This window comes from Desmodus rotundus, chromosome 8 (genome assembly GCF_022682495.2).
Source record: "Desmodus rotundus isolate HL8 chromosome 8, HLdesRot8A.1, whole genome shotgun sequence".
NCBI classification, from domain to species: domain Eukaryota; kingdom Metazoa; phylum Chordata; class Mammalia; order Chiroptera; family Phyllostomidae; genus Desmodus; species Desmodus rotundus.
In genome coordinates this window covers 64,196,445-64,219,283 of record NC_071394.1, presented here as the reverse complement: position 1 = coordinate 64,219,283, position 22,839 = coordinate 64,196,445, and the positions used below count along the sequence as shown (strand labels likewise).

Here is a 22,839-nt window from a genome sequence, read left to right as displayed (position 1 = left end):
TAAAATCATAGCATGGTAAAAATGGTAAGGGGGGCTGAAATGGTATGTGGGGACTCTTCTATTGTAAATACAAGGGGAAGTGGGTGAAAGACAGCTATGAAGGGAATCTGCACATTGGCTTCTAATCAGAATTCTGTGTATCGCAATTCAAATAAATTTTGCCCTTACAAAGTGTTAGGGTTGAGACAAAGGAAACAGTCCATCTATATTTATTTATAAACAACAGAGCCTGCGATCCAACAAGATGAAGTGAGATCCAAATCTCAAAGGTCAGTTAAAACTTTAAAATTTCCTCCTTCCTCTTATTTATTTCCACTCCTAGAATTATATAGATTCCGTCCCCTTTTCTTTAATGGTTGTTCATTTTCCCCAATATTGATTAGTCAGAATACTGTTTTTCCCCTGTATGTACTGATTAAATAGATAATGATTTGTAATAAAGTCAAACACATAAGTTTTCCTTCTACAATTTCTATTTTAAAGTAAAAACCTAAAAATACTGTTTTCCCCTAATATTTACTAATCAAATAAATAATAGTTTATAATAAAGTCAAATATAATTTTTCCTTCCCCAAGGTCTATTTTAAAATAAGAACTCTAAAGGTATCCTCTCAAGCATTAAATAAATAAATGTAGTTATATTTCAATTAAAGCAACCCTTGGAGGGAATTTGAGGATTTAAGTTGTTCTTTTTCATAAATATATCTATGTTTCATGTGCTCATTTCTTGTTTGGAATGTTGTTGCTTTAATAATACTAGAGACATGTAGTTTTTATTACATAGCAAAAGTAAAAACTGGTAAATAATTTTAATATTGACTTACTTGATAAAATAAACATAATTTGTCTCTAGAGAAAATAAGGACATCAGCTATAAAAAATAGCTGTGTTTTGAACAAAGGAAACTTCATGACTTGTTCACATAAAATGAATAAAATTTTGATTTTTTTATTAAAAATTTGTTATTATTAAACTTTAACAATAATAAAGTGACATTTTAGGAAAAATGCATGAAAAATAAAAACAACTCCCAGTCTCACACTGTAAAACAACTACTAGTATTCTCTAATTTTTTTCCATAAGTATCCATATTTTTCACATAATTAAAAATATAATATATATACAGTCATGTTTTCTGGCTAATTCTCTTTGGTCTATATTAAAAACATTCTCAAACTCTCTCATTGGTCTTCCTAAGATTATTTTAATTGCTGTGATGCATTTTCTCAGGTAGATGTACCACATCCTAATAAGTCATTGCCTGATGGACTTTTAACTGAATGTTTATTTTTCACTGACAGCTAATGCAACTTTAAAATTCAAGAAAAAATGTTGAAAATGCAATACTTGCATGTATTTTTGTCACTGAGAACCAAATTTTTATTTTAGATAGCTCAAGAATTGACAATTACCTGTTTTTACTAAATTTCCTTCATGAAAAGACTTTTTAATTTTCCTTATTTAAGAATCAAAGCTTATAGTCATTATATACTTAATGCTAATAAAAATATGTGGAATGGACCAAGGGCTAAATAACTGGGCTGCCCATAGTCAAAACCTGAAAATGGGTTCAGTGGTCATATTCTCATTGGGGCCTTAGAGCAGGTATGTAATCAATAACCAGGGGAGCAGGGAAGATCTTTCTCTGTGAGTTGATTCAACCTTGAACACTCCTCTTCAGGGCTGCATAACTTCTGAGAGATGTATGAAGTCTTTCTGGAAAAAGTCCAGCCATTATTAATATAATGAGAATAGTTTGTGTGACATCAATGTAACCTTGAAGCCAAGGAGAGTGGACTGGAATGCATGTGTGTGAACAATGATGACTTTATTGTACTAGTCAGTGGGGACAGTAGACACTGTTGAGTGAGCATGTGTGTTTTGTGGCCGTTGCACTCAAAATGATTGAGATAGTAGAGCAATGAATCTGCATCAAATTTTGCATTAAGCTTGAACATTCCTTGGTGCAAACTATTCAGATGATTCAGAATGCTTTCAGGGACAATGTAATTAGTGCAGTGCAAATAAAAATGTGGCACAAATGCTTTAAAGATTGTTGAGAATCTATGGAAAGTGATCCATATTCTGGAAGGCCTGCAACAAGCAGAACACCTGAGAATCTTGAACGTGTATGGGCTGCAAACAACAGAGATCAGCGACTGACAGTGCAAGAGCTGGAAGCTGATCTGGGGATTCCAAAAACTACTGTGTCCAAGATTTTGACACAGGATCTTGTCCTGAAATGTGTCATGTTAAAATTCATTCTGTGGCTTCTGCTACCACTGCAGAAGGAACATCGTGCTGCAATTGCTAATAACTTGATTCAAACCTCTATCCATGAACAAGATTTCCTCAAGTAAGTCATAACTAGAGATAAATGGTGGGCCTACAGCTATGATCTGGAAATGAAGGCTCAGTCATCCCAATGGAAGTTGCCTGGTTATCCATGCCCGAAGAAGGTGTGGCAAGGTCACAGCAAGATCATGACCATGTTAATTGTGTTTTTTGATTGGTGTTGTCCATCATGAGTATTTGCTTCCAAGCCAAACAATTAATAAGGAGAACTACCTCAATGTTCTTCCTTGATTGAGAGATGCAGTATAATGAAAATGGCTGTAGCTATGGGCAACTTGTGATTGGCAGGTTCATCATGACAACACGGCTGCTCACACGTCATGTCTTATGCAGAGATTTTTGGCAAAACATCAAATCACCCAGGTGACTCAGCCCCCTTACAGATCAGATTTTGTGCCCTGTGACCCCTGGCTTTTCCCAAAACTACAATCACCTTTTAAAGAGAAGATATTTCAGACCATCAGTAAGATTGGGAAAATATGATGGGGCAGCTAAATGGTGATTCCAACAGAGGATTTTGCAGAGTGTTTTGAGCAGTGGAAGAGATGGTGGAAGAACCATGTGAGGTCCCATGATGCCTACTTTGAAGAATACTGAGGTGTCATTGTTCCATATACAATGTTTCTTGTATCTTGTATCTTCTTCAATAAAGGTCTCTATTTTTCATAGTGTGTGGCCGGATACTTTCTGGACAGACTTTGTGAAGTCTATAAAACCAAGTGAAGATGCTTATTTATGTATTTATTATTTTATTATTATTTTTAATTGTTATTGTTATTCAATTACAGTCGTATGCCTTTTCTCCCCATCCCTCCACCCCACCCCAGCCAAGCCCACCTCCCTCCTCCACCTCTACCCTCTCCCTTGATTTTGTCCATGTGTCCTTTATAGTAGTTCCTGTAATTCCCTCTCCTCACCAACCCTTCCCAGTGAAAGCCAAACAGTGAGGGACAAATACCATATGATCTCACCTTTAACTGGAGCATAATCAACAGAACAAAAAAGCAAACAAAATATAACCAGAGACATTGAAGTTAAGATGCTTATTTACTTTTAAACAAGGATATATTTAAAATCCAGATAAATGATTTTTATAGCCTTTTAGTATATCTTCTTTCTCTACTGTTTGAACTATTCAAAATTCATAAATTCTCCTATAATTTCTACTCTGACTTCAAATAAGTTTTTGGTTACAACTGATCAGAAAATAATTTTTGAAGAATCACTTTACTTGAGACTGGTACATAAATAATTTCTATTTGTTTTTTTGTCTTTAAACTCTTCCAAGATTTTCAGTGAGGTCACCACCTCCAAGGTCTTTTGTGAATAATTCTTGAACTTGCCTTTAAAGGCAAGCTTATCAAAATCTTAAATGATCGTTCTTGCAATATTTTGACCTTAACATATTTTTTATATTTTGTGAATTTTGCTATCTGCTATTGTTTGTATACAGCTTTGGGTAATTAAAAAGTTAATACATTCAAATAGTGATAAAACAAATCTTTTACTTAAGTCTTATAATTCTGCAATGTAGTTTTTGTTGAGCCATTTTGCCCATGAGGGAAACTTGCAAAAAAAGTAGAATATGACTTGTGCAGATTTAAGCCATCAACACATGCACACCTAGGCCTGCAACTCAGGTCTTTTGCCTCCAAACCATACCCTTTGTCAACTCTACTATACTGCTATTTCCAAATGTTTTCAGTGGAAGACCACTCTACCAGCTGGTAATTTAAATTTGCATAATGGCATAGTTCTTGCCTCTTGCCAATATGTTTTCTAATATTCATTAATGTAGACTGTGCTCTACAATCAGCGATCTGAAATAATTGCAACCCGGAGCTTTTTCATGAACCACAATTCTAGCAGCTTCTCTTCCATTAATTTATACAAGGTCAAGGGGTTCTAGCATTGAGCAATACCCATTTGAATCATGGTCTAGCACCTCTGGTATTTCTTCTTCTCTATTAACACTTCATTTGTTCCTGGAGTTTAAACTGCTCAGTGTTCTGCCCAATGTTATTGAATAAAGGCTGGTTTAAAAACTGCTAACATCTCAGAGATTGAAAACATTCCCTGGGGGGATTCAATATAATTTTGCAAACATCTCTCTTGTTGCTTTACTTAGAAGGGTATAAATATTTATATTTATATTTTGTTTAATGACATGTAATGTCCTTCATTTAGAGCCTTATTTGACTTTTTAGAAAAAAATGTAATTGAATGCTGTAAATTACTGCTCAATGCTTTGTGTGATATAAAAAGATTCATGTTTAGAATAACCACTCAAGTCTTATTTAATGATACTCTTCATCATTCCTGAAATTATGGATAGATATTGAAAGCTACTGCTGGGCCAATATATGAAAACAACCACAGTAAGATGGAATTTTGTGTAAAGAAGTTTTCTAGATATTTAAAGCTACCTAAGTGTTGGAAATCCCCAACTATGTGCATCAGAATCCCTAAATGGGGCAGAAATCTGGTGACAGTACCATGTGGATGTAAGTTAGTTTCCAAGCTGCTATATCTCAGCTTCATTTGTGTCTTTAGCCACAGCTGAGCTGGGACTCTGCAAACCATACCAATAAGGGACTTGAGGGGACACAGAAAACGGGAGCAGGAAGAGCAAATGTGTTGCTTCCTGTCTTCTTTTCTTTGTTTTGGTGTCCTGTTCTTGTCACCATCACTTTGGCCCTGTTTCTTCACCATGATAGCAGTCATTCATTCCAGCAGCAGTTGCTGAGTCCAGTTTGCATGATTTTGCCCCACTGGTTGGCAGAAGAGTCTCTTCATGCCCCTAGAAGAGGCAGGGGTTCCCCTCTGGGCTCAGACACAACAGCATGACCTGAGCAGGAAGCCCCACTCAGCACCAGCCTGAAAGTCCCTTTTTCCACATTAAGTTGTCAAAATCCCAACCTCTTCCTCCATTCCCTGAGCTGTAGAGGAAGTCACTGCTTCCTATTGTTACTAACTCCATTGTACCAATTTCCTTTTTGCTTTTTCAGTCCCTTCATACCTCGTCAGTTTTTACATACAATCATACCTGTGAAATATAACATGTGATTTCTGTTTTCCTGACCCAAAACAAAGATGCTTGGGGTTAAAGGAGATAGCTGAGACCTCTCTCTTTGCAGGTCAGTTGAACTGAAGTGCTCTGGGAGCATAAGGGGAAACTGAAAACTGATCCAGTGTGTTATAATGGACTGTTAGGAAAGACAGCTGACCAGCCAGCTTGTTTCTCCATTTCTGGGACTTGTGCTACTTGAATGTCAGTATACGAAATCCATTCACCACAATTGCCAATGGCTATTGCTAACTGTCTTTAGTAGCTAACACTGATGAAGCTCTAAAAATATACCAGGCATAATGCTGATTGTTATACATATGTCACTTCACTTAATCCTCAGCACAGTCTTATGAGGCAAGAATTAATTTCATGCTCACTTCATGGGTGAGACAACAGGGTTAGTGTTATTAAATACCTTGTCCAAGTTTGCACAACCAATAAAAAAAGAAAAAATTAACCATAAGTATAAGCAGAGTATAACTGATGAGGAATCACTGTGGATAAAACTATTAGCACTGACTTTGTGAGTTATTTCTCTTGTCTGGCCTCTCCACTTCCGGGAATCTCTGTTCACAGGGAATTCCTGACTCTACCCACTATGGCAGATGCTTATATCTTTCTTAGCCAAGTGCAAAAAAATGGAAGACAAACTAATGAGAGCACAGACTTCTCAGTCTGTTAGCAATACAACCACACCAAACTTCTGCATACTTACATGCCAAACATTTTATTTAAGACAAATACATTATTTAGAAATTGTTCAGAGTTAGCTATTTTTTGTGTAGTAGAGAGTTATCTGAAAGCATCGGACTCTATAATTACTATATATCTATCTACTTATCTATCTAATGATATCAATTTAATTAATAATTTTATTGAGCCATAATTTATACACAGTAAAAAGAAAATGCAGATCTTGGCTTCCTTTAAAAGGTGAGAGAACTAAAAACCCGACTACTTGCCCAGAACTTGGGTCTCTTGCCATCTAAACCAAACTCCATTTTAACTAGAAATTCTTTAAACTAGAAATTCTTAAACTAGTTAAACTTTTAACTAGAAATTCTTTATTAATTCTTTAATGTGGAAGGAAGTCACATTAGAAAATCCTTAAGACATTATAATGCTCAAACAGTTTCATACTGACAAACTAAAAGACAATGTATGTTGGTTGAAAACTTCATTTATAGCAATCAGGACAGTGTTCTGCAACTTGAAAAAAAGCTATTTAGAAATGTCTTTAAAATTGTTAAACACTAAAATTTTCAAATAGTTTGAGGACTAAATGTTATGTTTCTTTAATAGCAAATGAATTGTTTTAATGCTGTCAGAACTTCACATCATTTTTTAGGACATGTTATTACAAGGTATTTAATATTTAAATAAAATAATATATTTTATAGAAATGATAGAAATTATTTGAGAGAATAATTCTTAAAAATTCATATTTGGTCAGGAAGGGATAATTAGTGAAGTAGTTAGACATCATGGTCACAAAGGTATGATTGTGGGTGTTGTTTCCACTTAGGTAATGCTTCCTCCTGTTATTTAACTCCACTCTGTTTTGCATATTCACATAGGGGGTTATTGAATCTAAATTGACAAGTTATGATTGCAATTTTGTCACTCATCAACTGTGTGACTTTGGGGAAAACCAGTCTGTTTAAATATAAGGAGAAGAATTAATAGCACAAACTGGGTTTCCATTGTGTGTTAGATTTCATGAAGGTGCCTGTGGATGCAAAGATAAGCAAAACTGAATAAAATTTATAATTTAAGGCCTAAGAGATATTTACATCATTTTTGAGCTCCAATGATCTATGTACAGTGAGTCCTTGCTTTGTATATTTCTGAATTTCAACCAATGGGTAATTAAATAACACCAGTCCCCCAACAGCACAAGTCAAATGTCAGTTTCCAAAACATATTATCTGAGAAATTTCATAATATCCAAACCTAGCTGCCAGGTTTTCAGTTCACAGATCATGATGCCTCATGATCAGCCATCAGTTACATCACTTCTTTTAAAGGCTGTCAGTGATGGGTTGCTGTCATCTCTCACTAAGGTCACATAGACAGGAGATGTCAGATTGTATTGTCTCCTGTCTCCTCATAATAAATCAGGAGACATTTTACAAAAATGGATTACCAAAAAAGGGAACTAGTTAACAAAGATGAAAGTGCATCAAGAACTGAAGAGTATACCATTGGTAGTGAAATTAAAATATATAGTGGAATTATAGGACAAATAGCTAATATCAGGGTGGTTGATGTGCTTCCAGTTGAAACTCTAAATGTGGAGCTACAGGAATTTAGCAAAATCAAACATATTGGCATAAATAGGAAAGTGATTGTGATGTGATGAAAATTAAGGGTGATATCCCAGAAGATGTGACAAAGGGAGAGAATTCCCCCTAAAGAACTGGGACACAGTGCTCAACACTAATAAATCCTCCAATCTGATCCACCCTTAGGAGGTGTACAACTCACCAGGCATGAAACAGATGCTGGTTCCATACTGTAAGTTACACAAGAAGAAAAAACTGCTCAAACTACTTTGGATAAGTATTTTTTACAAAGAAATAAAACACATTAACTCTCAATATTTTTAATGTTTTAAATAATAGTGTACTAAATAACTATTAGTCTTATACTCTTTTCCCCTACATATTTATAACCTATAATAAAATAATTTTAATGTTTTAACAAACATTTTTAAAGACCATGTAAAGTCCTATTTTTTCCCCATTGATTGTTAATACCACTTTGCATCATTTCCTTTTGTGGTCCCACACTACTATGCAGATAAAGTGTATAGTATATTTTGTTGAATCTAACCAATTTAACAGTTTCAATGTGTCATGTAAAAACAGATGTATTTTAGAAGGTTGAAGGCATTTTCTGAGCTTAAAAAACTATCTTGAGGAATTCTAAGTTAACAAAGGACCTGGAAAATAATATTGGTTAATTAAATATCTGAAATATTACCCAAATATCAGACACCAAATTTTAGGTTTAAGCACATCCAAAGTCTTAAAAGTCCAAGTTTTACTTTATTTTAAAAAATTATTTTGTTGTTCTATTATAATTGTCCCAGTTTTTCCCCTTTGCCCTCTTCTGCCCAACCTACCCCTGACTCCCACAGTCAATCCTCCCCCTGTTGTCCATGTCCATGGTTTATTCATATATGTTCTTTGACTATTCCTTTCCTCTTCTTTCCACCCTTATCCTCCTCCTCTCTCCCCAATGGTTGCTGTCAGTCTGTTCCTTGTTTCCATGCCTATAGTTTTAATCTGCTTATTTGTTTGTTTTGTTCATTAGGTTTCTCTTCTTTTATTTTTAATTTTTATTGTTACTCAATTACAGTTGTCTGCATTTTCTCCTCATCCCTCCACCCCAACCCATCTGAACGCACCTCCCTCCCCCACCTCCACCTTCCCCCTTGATTTTGTCCATGTGTCCTTTATAGTAGTTCCTGTAAACCCTTCTCCCCACTGTCCCCTCCCCACTCCCCCTGGCTATTGTTAGATTGTGGTAAACTTCAATGTCTCTGGTTATGTTTTGTTTGTTTTTTTCTTTTGTTGATTAGGTTCCAGTTAAAGGTGAGATCATATGGTATTTGTCCCTCACTGCCTGGCTTATTTCACTTAACATAATGCTCTCCAGTTCCATCCATGCTATTGCAAAGGGTATAGGCTCCTTCTTTCTCTCTGCTGCGTAGAATTCCATTGTGTAAATGTACCATAGTTTTTTGATCCACTCATTTGCTGATGGGCACTTAGGTTGCTTCCAGTATTTGGCTATTGTAAATTGTGCTGCTATGAACATTGGGGTGCTAGGTTCTTTTGGATTGGTGTTTCAGGGTTCTTAGGGTATGATCCCAGCAGCAGAATTTCTGGGTCAAAGGGCAGTTCCATTTTTAGTTTTCTGAGGAAATTCCATACTGTTTTCCACAGTGGCCTCACCAGTCTGCATTCCCACCAACAGTGCACAAGGGTTCCCTTTTCTCCGCATCCTCTCCAACATTTGTTTGTGGATTTGTTTATGTTGGCCACTCTGACTGGTGTGAGATGGTACCTCATTGTGGTTTTAATTTGCATCTCTCTGATGGCTAGTGATGCTGAGCATCTTTCATATGTCTCTGGGCCCTCTGTATGTCTGTTTTGGAGAAGTGTCTGTTCAAGTCCTTTGCCCATTTTTTAATTGGGTTGTTTGTCTTCCTGGAGTGCAGTCGTGTGAGTTCTTTATCTGTTTTGGAGATCAGGCCCTTGTCTGAGGTATCATTGGCAAATATGTTTTCCCATACTGTTGGTTCTCTTTGTAATTTGGTGCTGTTTTCTTTAGCCATGCAGAAGCTTTTTATTTTGATGAGGTCCCATTTGTTTATTCTTTCCTTTATGTCCCTTGCTTTAGGGGACATGTCTGTGAGGATGTTGCTGCATGGAATGTCTGAGATTTTCCTGCCAATGTTTTCCTCGAGGACTTTTATGGTGTTACGAGTTATATTTAAGTCTTTTAACCATCTTGAGTTTATTTTTGTGTATGGCATAAGTTGGTGATCGAGTTTCATTTTTTTGCACGTAGCTGTACAGATCTCCCAACACCATCTGTTGAAGAGGCTGTTTTTGCTCCATTTTATGCTCCTGCCTCCTCTGTCAAATATTAATTGACAGTAAAGACTTGAGTTTATTTCTGGGCTCTCTGTTCTGTTCCATTGGACTATGTGCCTGTTTTTATGCCAGTACCAGGCTGTTTCCATTACAGTGGCCTTGTCATACAGTTTGATATCAGGTATTGTGATCCCTCCTGCTTTGTTCTTCTTTCTCAAAATTGCTGCAGCTATTCGGGGTCGTTTATGGTTCCATATAAATTTCTGAAATGTTTGTTCTATATCTGTGAAATATGTCATGGGTACTCTAATAGGGATTGCATTGAATCTATAAATCGCTTTGGGTAGTATGGCCATTCTGATGATGTTAATTCTTGCAATCCATGAGCATGGTACATGCTTCCATTTGTTTGTGTCTTCCTTAATTTCTTTCTTCAATGTTGTGTAGTTTTCTGATTACAGGTCTTTTACCTCCTTGGCTAGGTTTATTCCTAGGTACTTTATTTTTCTTGTTGCTATAGGAAATGGGATTTTTTTCCCTGACTTCTGTTTCTGCAGTTTCGTGGTTGGCATACAGGAATGCCTTTGATTTCTGAGTATTGACTTTGTATCCAGCTGTTTTGCCAAATTCATTTATTAGGTCGAGTAGTTTTTTGGTGCATTCTATAGGATTTTCCATGTACACTATCATGTCATGTGCAAACAGTGACAGTTTCATTTCCTCCTTTCCAATTTGGATGCCTTTTATTTCTTTGTCTTGTCTGAGTGCTGTGGCTAGGACTTCCAACACTATGTTGAATAGGACTGGTTAGAGAGGACATCCTTGTCTTATTCCTGGTCTTAGTGGGAAAGCTATAAGTTTTTGTCCATTGAGTATGATGTTGGCTGTAGGTCTCTCATATATGGCCTTTATTATGTTGAGGAATGCTCCCTCTATTCCCACTTTGCTGAGTGTTTTTATCATAAATGGATGCTGTATCTTATCAAATACTTTTCTGCATCTATTGATATGATCATATGATTTTTGTCTTTGCTGTTGTTTATGTGATATATTTTGTTTATTGATTTGTGAATATTTTACCATCCTTGCATCCCTGGGATGAATCCCACTTGGTCATGGTGTATGATCTTTTTAATGTATTGCTGGATGTGGTTTGCCAATATTTTTTTTTGAGAAATTTAGCATCTATGTTCATCAGCGATATTGGCCTGAAGTTTTCTTTCTTCATTGTGTCTTTATCTGGTTTTGGGATTAGGATCATGCTGACTTCATAGAAATAATCTGGGAGTTTTCCGTCTTCTTGGATTTTTTTTGAATAGTCTGTGAAGGATAGGGGTTAGCTCTTCCTTAAATGCTTTGTAGAATTTTCGTGTGAAACCATCTGTTCCAGGGCTTTTGTGTGTTGGGAGTTTGTTGATGACTACTTCAATTTCATCTGCTGTTATTGGTCTGTTCAGGTTTACTGCTTCTTCTTCATTCAGTTTTGGAAGATTATATTTTTCTAGAAATGTGTCCATTTCACCTAGGTTTTCTAATTTCTTGGCATACAGTTCTTTGTACTAATTTCTTACAATATTTTGTGTTTCTGTGATATCAGTTGTAATCTCTCCTCTTTCATTTCTAATTGTGTTTGTTTGGATCTTCTCTCTTTTTTTCTTGATGATCCTGCTTAAAGGCTTGTCAATTTTGTTTGTCTTTTCAAAGAACTAGCTCCTGAAATCATTAGGTTCCTCTTATAGGTGAGATCATAAGGTATTTGTTTTTTACCATCTGGCTCATCTCACTTAGGATAATATTCTCCAGTTCCATCCATGCAGTTGTGAAAGGAAGGAGATCCTTTCTTTCTACTGCATAGTATTCCATTGTGAAAATATACCACACTTTTTTGAACCAATCATTCACGAATGGGTACTTAGGCTGTTTCTAGCATTTGGCACTTACTTCAGTAATACAATGGAAATAGGAAAATCTGTTTAAGTTGTATTTTGGGGAACTTAGTATTTTCTTTATCTTTTACTATAAAATAATATTTTAGACATATCAATCAAGAATATCTGTGAATGAAACATACAATATACTTAAAAAAATAATTTAAGTCAAAGGGAAACAAGGAGGAAAATTTACATACCGATTGTAGAAATCATCTCTGTAGTATTCGTAGTCAAAGACGTAACCACTAAGGGGGAAACAAAAAATTAGTTGATATTTGCCTCAATAACATTGATTTTGGTGCTAATTTATGATGTTCTAGCAAGCAATTAAGGTCGCTTCTTAACTACTTATATTTCAATGTAATTATGTGTCTGAAAAGTTTTGCATGATGTTTCGTTGGATAACACACCACTTCAAAGTACTGTCATGTGTCTGATAATGTAGAGACTGAAAATGCTTGGAATAGAAGATGAGAGCATGCAGCAAACTACATTTTTAAAACACTTATAATTAGCTCTGGCTGGTGTGCTCAGTGGGTTGAGTGCTGGCCTACAAACTAAAGGTTTGCCTGTTAGATGCCCAGTCAGGGCACATGCCTGGGATGTGGGCCAGGTCTCCAGTAGGGGGTGCAGGAGAGGCAACCACACATTCATGTTTCTCTGCCTCTTTTTCGCCCTCCCTTCCCCTCTCTCTAAAAAAATGAATAAATACAATTTTTACAAAATACTTGTAATTAAATAAATTGAAGCTCATTTTTTCTACACAAGATACAATATAGTTGCCCCATCTTCCTAAGGTATATACAATGAGGTAAAACAATGAAAAAAGGGTATAGAAATAGCATAAATGAAAAAGTTTAGTGACCTATTCACTCTAAGAATGGTAACTAGGAATGTGTTTCCTCATAAAATCAGCTTTTTAAAAATTCTATAAACTATGATTCAATACTCTCATAGAGAGAAAATTCTTGAAGCCACTTTGGCTGAATCTTACCAATAATAACAATATTATAGAGTATTTAAATAGCAAGTAATAAGTACATTTTAGTGAAACAATGTACTTAGTATTTGTTTTTCTCTGTCTAACTTATTCACTTAGCATAATGCCTTCAAGGTCCATCCATGTTGTCACAAATGGCAAGAGGTTCTTCTTTTTCACAGCTGGATAATATTCCATTATATATGTACCACATTTTCTATAGCCATTCATCTGTTGACAGATAACTTGAGAAATGGTAATTATGCTTTATACTCTTTTTTTTCCCTGAAACTCTTTTTTCATATTATAACCTCAGACAGCACAGCCTAATGGCAAGTGAAAAAGTCCTAGAGGAAAACATTGGCAGGAAAATCTCAGACATTCCACACAGCAACATCCTCACAGACATGTCCCTTAAAGATTTTCATTACTAAACACATTAAAGGAATATATAATACAAAATGCCTCCATGCACTAGTATAGTTGTGCGAGTTTATAAAGCACTTTCCATGCATTATTTTCTTTTAATTTTGTCTCCAAAACAATTCTGTTGGATAATGTAACTGGAAGAAACTAAAGCACAAAGGACCACAGTGACTTACTCAAATTTTTACTACTAGGAAGTGATAGAGCTGAGAATGGAGAAAAAAAAATCTCTGAATTCACATCTGGAGCTTTTCACGGGATTGTGTAACCATGTCCAAGCTGTTAGACATTTAATCTCACTGTGGACAGAATATCTGCTCTATGAGGAAGTGGTTATTTTTTAATGTTTAGTCATTTATTTTGTCATAAATTTTACCATCTTAACCCTTTTTAAAAAAATATTTTATCTATTTATTTTTAGAGAGAGGGGAAGGGAGGGAAAAAGAGAGCAAAAGAAACATGAATGTGTGGTTGCCTCTCCTGCACCCCCTACTGGACACCTGGCCCACATCCCAGGCATGTGCCCTGACTGGGAATCGAACCAGTGACCCTTTGCTTCTCAGTCTGATGCTCAGTCCACTGAACCACACCAGCCAGGGCTAACCCTTTTTAAGTGTACAATTAAGTCCTATTAAGTACATTTACAATGTTGTGTGAACATCACCTCTATCTACCTCCAGAATTTTTCATCAACCCAAACAGAAAATCTGTACCCCCTCTCACCAGCCCCTGGTAACCTCCATTCTACTTTCTGTCTTTATGAATTTGCCTATTCTAGGTTCCTTAATAAGTGAAATAATACAGTATATTTTTTGTCTGACTTATTTCAGTTATCACAATGTTTTCAAGGTTTATCCAAATTATAGCACATAAAAGAATTTCATTTCTTGTTATGACTAATATCACAGTGTATATATATGTATATATATAGGCATACACCACTTTTTGTCTAAAAGTTATGGTACTTTTACTCACATTCATCATGACTAGTCATCATTTTATCTTATGTCTGAGTATTTTCAAGAATATGTTCATGTAATAACTTGAAGTTTGTACCCTTGGACCAAGGTCTCCCCATCTTCCCAATCCCCAGGCACTACTGGCACCACTCCACATTCTGTTTCTCAGATTTTTTTTTCTGATTCCATATGTAAGTGAGATTGTAAAGTATTTGTTTTTCTCTGTCTGACTTATTCACTTAGCATAATGCCTTCAAGGTCCATCCATGTTGTCACAAATGGCAAGAGGTTCTTCTTTTTCGCGGCTGGATAATATTCCATTATATATGTACCACATTTTCTATAGCCATTCGTCTGTTGACAGATAACTTGAGAAATGGTAATTATGCTTTATACTCTTTTTTTTCCCTGAAACTCTTTTTTCATATTATAACCTCAGACAGCACAGCCTAATGGCAAGAAAAAACTATGACACACAAACCAATTAATGTATTCCTAATGTGGATGACAGTGATAATTCATTCCACTCATGTGTCTTCAACCTTTAAGAAATCTTCAATAATTGAACAGCCTTCTGGTAAATTAAAAATGCATGAGAAAAAAGAACCTGTTTTTATATTTCTTCATGGTTATTGATATTATCTTGTCCAATCTGCTTTATTTTTTTTTTAATTGTGACTGCTAAGGTACATTTACAAGAACAGGTGACAGGTGAACCTCCATAATTGTTTGACCTCCAAGCCCCACCATCTGCCATTATGAACTCAATTTTACCTGTCAATTTAATAATGAAATGAACAAACAGACCTGACTTTGTGATCATGACAAACCTTTTGTCTTAGTGGTTTGAACTTTTAGCAGACCCACCAGGAATGTGGCTGGCTCAGGTCATAACCTATAAAATCAGGCTGGGTTCTCAAGGAAATGAAGAGATCCAAGGAGATGAAGAGAGAACACACTGGGGTACATCTGATGGCTGTTCCTTATACTTTCCTGGGCATTTCTGCTATCCTCCTGAATTCATTTATTTGTCTTTGTTTTTTTCCTCCTGCAGATTGTATCTCTTTCATAAATACCCCTTCTTTTTCTTTCTGTGTAAACCTCACCTGAAAATTAGCTATCAAAAATGGCATTTTCAGGAGTCACATTTAAATTTCTAAGGTATTTTATGCATTTCTGGCAGACATTTACTGCCAGAAAAAAAAACCTTGTCTTTCATATTTAAAAATATCCCCTTTTCCCTTCATAAGTCAAGAGTTGCTGCTGTTTTGCTTGGGGCTAATCTCTTTTGGTTTTTCAGGGAGAAACTTTGGCAAATTTAATTGCAATAATTTTGTATGACAATCTGGTCATTAGGCTATTGAAAACAAAATGATAGTAAGTTAGATTGTTTAGGGCATTGGCCAGGAGATAACTAAGTCCAGTAAATGTCAAAGTTTTCATTGTTTTGGGGCAAGGTCAATGGCAAGGGGCAGGTATTTGACTTTCTGGAAAAGTGGAATAAAAGTTTTGAACATCTAACATAAATACTTTGTATTTTCATTCTTAAATCTGATACACATTTATGACTTTCATTGTACTTTTCAATATATCTTTATTCTATTTGCTCAGATTCCTTCAAAATTTAATGAGAAATCAGAATTGGCAAAGTAATTGTTGAGAGTCACACACACACATGGACACACAAATTTTCTTTTATTACTGAAAGTTAAATGACCTAGTAATGTTCCTGGAATTTCATTTAAACTTTTTCATTTATAGAAGAAGAAATCACAACTCATTGGGTTCTGCAATATATGAGACCAATTTCCTTTAATCCCTTTGAATTCATAAACCAACTTCATAGGAGTAGACTAATACACAAAAGTATTTCTTCTTTTTTTCCATCACAAAATTTTATTAAAATGTAATCTAAAGGCAATTCCACTTTTAGTTTCTTGAGGAAATTCCATACTGTTTTCCACAGTGGCCTCACCAGTCTGCATTCCCACCAACGGTGCACTAGGGTTTCCTTTTCTCCACAACCCCACCAGCATTTACGTTTTGTTGATTTCTTTATGATGGCCATTCTGGCTGGTGTGAGGTGGTACCTCATAGTCGTTTTAATTTGCACCTCTCTGATAGCTAGTGATGCTAAGCTTCCTTTCATATGTCTCTGGGCCCTCTGTATGTTCTCCTTGGAGAAGTTGTCTGTTCAGGTCCTTTGCCCATTTTTTAATTGGATTGTTTGTTCATAGCAGCACAATTTGCAATAGCCAAGCATTAGAAGCAGCTTAGTAAATGAGTACTAAGTAAATGAGGCCATCGGTAAATGAGTGGATCAATAAAATACACTACACTTACACAATGGAATACCATGCAGCAGAAAGAAAGAAGGAGCTCCTACCCTTCATGACGACATGGATGGAACTGGAGAACATTATGCTAAGTGAAGTAATCCAGGCGGTAAAAGACAAATACCATATGATCTCACCTGTAAGTGAAACCTAATTAACAAAACAAACTGGCAAGCAAAATATAGCCAGACATTGAAATCTACAACAATCTGATAGTAACCAGAGGGTAGGGAAGAGGGAAATAATGTGGGAAAGAAGGGGAAGGGTTATAAATGAACATGTATCAGGGACTCATGGACATAGCCAAGGGGGCGTGGGATTGAGGGTGGGAGGAGGGTGTGGTTAGGGTGGGAGAAAGTGGTGGTGGGAAAATGGAGACAACTGTATTCGAACATCAATAAAAAAAGTAAAAAAAATAATCTAGAGAATGTTGATAAACTTTTTAGGACAAGGAAGGAACACTAATGATTTCTTAACAGATATCATGCCAATAATGACTATTACTGGAGTCTTCTTAATTACTACATTGAGCTCTCTAAAGTAAATCGAATAATTAATTATTAAGTACTTATTGTAAGCACAATACTGGGAATTGTTAATAATATCATCAGAACATGGCTTCTAAACTCAAGGAAAGTCATCCAAAGTATAAAGGATCACACAAATACACATATGACCATAATTCAAAGAAGAATTTGATTAGGGCCAAAATTAAAATAAAAACTATTAGGAGAGCTTATAGGATGTGGTTGGTCATACACAAGGATCAGGCAAGGCTTCACGACAGTGATGGCATTTGAACTCGTCCTTTTGAATGTTCAACCGGTAGTCCTCCTAGCTGGACAAGCATTAGCAGTAGAATAATGTGAAGCAAGCATGGTGAATGTAATTTAGGGAGCTCATTCTCTCTCTTTAGTGTAGCTCTTTTTCACCATACCCATGGGAGAAATGAATGCAGGCATGATGACATGGGCTAACTGTACATTCCGAGCATACTTCTCCATGGGTCAGGAAATGTCTTCAGATGCACCTACATATTCTGCTTGTAGCTTGTCATAAAATTTGGTGTACATGAAAAATACAGACGTTTATTGAAGAAGATATAAGAAATAATGTATGTAGGACAATAATGTCACAGTCCCCTTCAAAGTAGGCACCTTGGGACCTCACACAGTTCTCCAATCTCCATCAACTGCCCCATCATACTTTCCTGTATCTCATTGACAGTCTTAAATCTCTTCCTTTTCAAAGGTGATTTTAGTTGGAAAAGCCAGAAGTGATAGGGCACCAAATCTGGTCTGTAGTGGGGCTGAGTCACCTGGATGATTTGATTTCACAAAACATCTCTGCACAAGATGTGATGCATGAGCAGATGTGTTGTCAGGATGAGGCTGCGAATCACTAGTTGTCCATAGCTGTAGCCCTCTGAATCATTGGAATTCTTTCTGCTGAGGCATGTTCAAGCTTAATGCAAAATTTGATGCAGACTCATTGCTCTACTCACTCAGTCATTTTGAATGTGACAGCCACATAGTACACTTGCTCACTCAATGGTGTCTACCACACCCACTGACTAATAGAGTGAAGCCGTCATTGTTCATGCATGTGCATTCCAGTCCACTCTCTTTGGATGCCAGGTTACATCAATGTCCCACAAACCATTCTGATTTTATTAACAATGTCTGGACTTTTTCCAGACAGACTATATATATAAATTTGTTCAAGTATATATATATAGTGGAACAAATTTATGAACTTCACCAAGATAATATGTAGAAAAATATCTGTCCATTTTCATTTGTGTAAATCTGTAAATTTACTTTGGTGTGTGTATATATGTGTAATAGCTACACAATCATACATAGATTTAAAATTCAAAAACAACGAATTATGTTTTTAGTCTAAATCTCATTGACAAAATACTTGATTTATTACAAGGACCTTTGGGTTGGGGAAGGAGTCTAGCTGGAACTTAAAGGATTTGTAAAATTCCAGGCTGATTGTGAACCAGGACCTGACAGCTTAAAAAGATAAAGTGACTGAGAAGTTCAAAAGATTAAAACAACCCACGCAGTCCATGTAAGAGTTCTGGTCTCTTACATGCTAGGATCAAGCTTACTGTCTCACACATCTAAAGGATGATTACTTTGGTTGAAAGTTATGTGAACAGTGAATTCTGGGGGCAAGAGAGAAAGAGAAGAAAAAAAATTTCTCTCTTCTGGATGAGTTAATACAGAGATTTTGATTTTGGAAGTTATCATCCTGAATAGGGTGTGTTTGTTACACAGCACATCCTGTGCTGTGTTCTCTTAGAAAGAATATTTACACATGTAATTCCAAACCTGTGTTTAAATTCCACTTCTGTCTTCTGATCTAGAATGAATGAGAATAAATATATGTGTATATATACAATATAATCATCTTCAATTCATGATTACTTTATAAAGCTACCATGAGAATGAAAATTTATTTTTTGTAAATAATTTGACACATTTAAAGAGAGAACTATAAATATGAAAACAGGTGAACCAAATATCCAGGTATTTTGAAGGCGTAGCCTAGAGATATATAGCTTGCCTGGACCAGTGAGATTATCTCCCACCCTGCATTCCTCGTCCTAAGTATCTCCTCCTCTCCCACCCACCATACAGCATTCTTTTACAAAGTGTCAAAATAAAGAACAGCAAGAGCTCTCAAACTACTTCACATGGCTTACAGCTAACCTTCACACTCTTCAAACTTCATTTGTCTCCAAAATGCAGCTGGTCCTTCCAACATTCTTCAACAGTTTCTTTGATTACCCTTTAAACATTCAGCAGTTCCTAGCACCTACTCTGTCTGTGGCCCAAAGAAGCTCCTTGCTCTCAGAGATCCTCCTCTCTCTACATAGTCTTTTCATTAACTGGACTGGCTGCTCAAAAGAACGTTTCCTATTAGGGGCTTTGCTCAAGATGTCTATCTGTCAACGTGTTACATCTTCTTTGTGCTGAATATGCATCCATCCTTAAAGGCCTAACACATCTTCCTCAATTAAAAAGTGTGTTGAATTAGACTAAATTCCACCTGCTATGCTATTATTTTTTTTTGTGTTTTGTTTATGTTATTATTTTTTAAAATACTTATTTTTAGAGAGGGGGAGGGAGGGAGAAAGAGAGGCAGAGAAACATCAATATGTGCTTGCCTCTCATGCGCCCCCTAGTGGGGACCTGGCCTACAACCCAGGCTTGTGCCCTGACTGGGGAATCAGACTACTGACCCTTTGGTTTGCAGCTGTTGCTCAATCCACTGAGCCACACTGGCCAGGGCATGTTTGTGTTATTATTTTTGTGTTTTTGTATTTGTACTGGACTCATGTTTGTCAGCTGTCTGCTGTTCCTGTAACATAGCTACTCTATATAGATTTATTTCTGTCAGCCTTTTCCTTCACAAAACAAAACAAAAAACATTCCATTAATCCTTCCTATCTTCTTTCTTTGAACTTAATCTGTCTGAATTTCTTCCTTCCTTCCTTCCTTCCTTTCTTTTTTATTTTTTGAAGTTTACAGAGTAAAATATTCCAAAAGGATTCATGTCAGAATCTTGGAACATATGATCCATCTCTTTGTGTTAACTGAATTTAGTCATAAATGTGCAGATCTCATTCTTATTGCTTCTCATGCACACTTCTAGCTGAACATATTATATGTAACTGTCCATTTATGCCTCTACCTCACTAGATGGGGAAGTCTGAAAAGACAGGGTGTATATAGTTACCCAGGAGACATGTTTCGATTTACGTGTTACACGTCTGTGGAACTTTCTGCTATAACATTTATTATTATTATTACTTTTGTAAGAAAACAAAATATTTACACTAGAATTTTCAAACAACTGAATATCAGTATTAGAATTTTATACCATTACAGCTGCCGTGTTGGGTTAGACCTTTCTTCCAGGAAATATCAATTTATTGCCTATCAGCTCTCAATCCACTTTTTTTGTTGTTGTTGTTCTTGCTTTGTGATAATGGGACTGGATCTTGGAAACCCAGTTAGCACTGTTAGTGTCTGTCAGAGGGTGCTAGAGGAAACTGAAAGACATGGAAGATAAGGACTTCTATTTTCCAGGTTCCATGTGCTTTTCTTCTTGCTCCTCCTGCAAGGGGTCAGCACTATGTGGAGGATCTATCCATAGATGCTCACTGACACCCAGCAGGAGGATGCCTACTAATTACCCCCAGCCCACCAATACCACAACAAACTTCCCTGCCCCGCAGTGAGCTGCAGTCACACACCCTCTGCAGTGGGCTGTGATTCTTAGCCCAGAAGAGAGGCAGACACTCCTGATTTATTCCTTCTTTGGTTCTCTCCCTCAGCCACAGAGACAGTAAGGGTTCCCTCATTTCCTTTCCTTTTCTTTTTATTTTTTTTCTCTTTCTTTTTTCAAAATTCTCACTTGAGGATATATTCATTGATTTTAGAGAGGAAGGGAGGAAGAGAGAGAGAAACAGAAACACTGATATGAGAAAGAAACATTGTTTTTCTCCCTTACATGTACTGACTGGAGATTGAATTTACAATCTAGGGAATTGAACTCACAACCTTTTGGTGTACAGAATGACACTCCAACCAACTGAGCCACCCAGCCTGGACTGGTTCCCTACATTTTCAACCCTGATAGACTTCTGCTGTCTCTTTTCACTTTTTTAAGTAGCTAACCATATTTTACTACTTAATCATTCCTCATACTAAAGTCTCCTTTTAAAACAACTGATGTGGTATCTGACTCCAGTCCCCTGACTGGACCTTGACTGATATAACCCAGTATAAGAATTTGTGTAGTCTACGTATTTGTGCCCTTGGCTGGTGTGGCTCAGTTGGTTGGAGTGTTCTCTCATAACTGAAAGGTTATGGGTTCCATCCCCAGCCAGGGCATGTACAATCCTTAGTTCAGGTGCATATGGGAGGCAATCAATCCATATTTCTCTCTCACATCAATGTTTCTCTTTCTTCCTCCCTCTCTTCCTCCTTTATCTCTAAAAAAATAATGAAAAATATTTTTGGGTAAGGATAATAATAATAATTGTAATAATGTTAACAGTGAATACTTATTCAATATTTAGCATTTATCAGTAACTATTCTAGGTTCTTTACATATATCAAATTATTTAATTGTCTTAAAAATCCTGAGTTTGTATTAATATTATCCTGAGTTTTAAAATGAGAGAACCAAGGCATCAATAGGATCTATTGAGGTGCAGAGCATAACTCATATTGTCTGTGCCTTACAAGATATTGATTTAATAAATATTTAGGCATTTTTGTCAATATTCACTACTAAGATTTCACTACCATAAAGCTAATGGAGATTAATTAATTTTAAAGAGGAGATTAATTATTCTACTGGACTTTCACTTTTGAGGCATCTTTGGAAATATTTATCTTAGTGTATTTCAGGAAAGTTTCAGATGTGTTTTAAGCAACTGGAATTTAGGATGGCAAGCAGTTTCAAAGCAATGATCCTATAATGAAGGTGGTTGGATTAAATAAGGATATTTGGTCTGGAGAAGAAAGGCTTTGGGAAGGAAGGCAGCCAATTGTACAGATATGTAAAAGGTTTACTAATGGTAAAAGCACTGAATTTGTTCACTGTGGCCCCAGAAGCAGAATGAGTATTAAAGAGCAGCAATGACAAGGAAAAATATTACTGCTAAACATAACCAAGACACAGAAGAATGCATTCATAATACCTTGAGCTGCTCAGTTTGGGACAGAGATAATAATCAGTAGAGGGAATCATTAGAGGCAAAGCATCATGTGATCTAGCACAACCATGGGTAACAGGCATGCCTACCACAAGAAGAACCTTAAGACCATCTGCTAGGGATGTCATAGAGCAGAGAATTAATGAGATCAAATTACAAAGATCAAATTACATTGTCAACATGGAAAATGGTGCTCTTCTCATGCTTGGTCAGAAGGGCATGACCAAGTCTGGCACCCTCTGTCTTTGGCACTAGTACCAGTCTCTTTAACTCCATTCAAATACATACAGGATTCAAGAAGAAATCAAATGGAACTTTTATATTATCTAGGAAGAAATAAGAACACTTATTCTAAAACCTATAGGACAGTGAGAATCTGACTCAGAAAAATTTATAGTTTTACATGCCTTCATTGTTAAAGAGGAAAAATGAA

General features: G+C 36.1%; 1 protein-coding gene across 1 annotated transcript in view; it reads right to left on the bottom strand.

The window, feature by feature from the left end:
- Window positions 1-22,839, bottom strand: part of RALYL (RALY RNA binding protein like) — an 821,247-nt gene that overhangs the window by 73,247 nt on the left and 725,161 nt on the right. Inside the window, exon 6 of the mRNA XM_053930450.2 lies at window positions 12,161-12,208. Within this exon, the coding sequence (XP_053786425.1) occupies window positions 12,161-12,208 (48 nt within the window). The remainder of the gene's footprint in view (window positions 1-12,160; window positions 12,209-22,839) is intronic.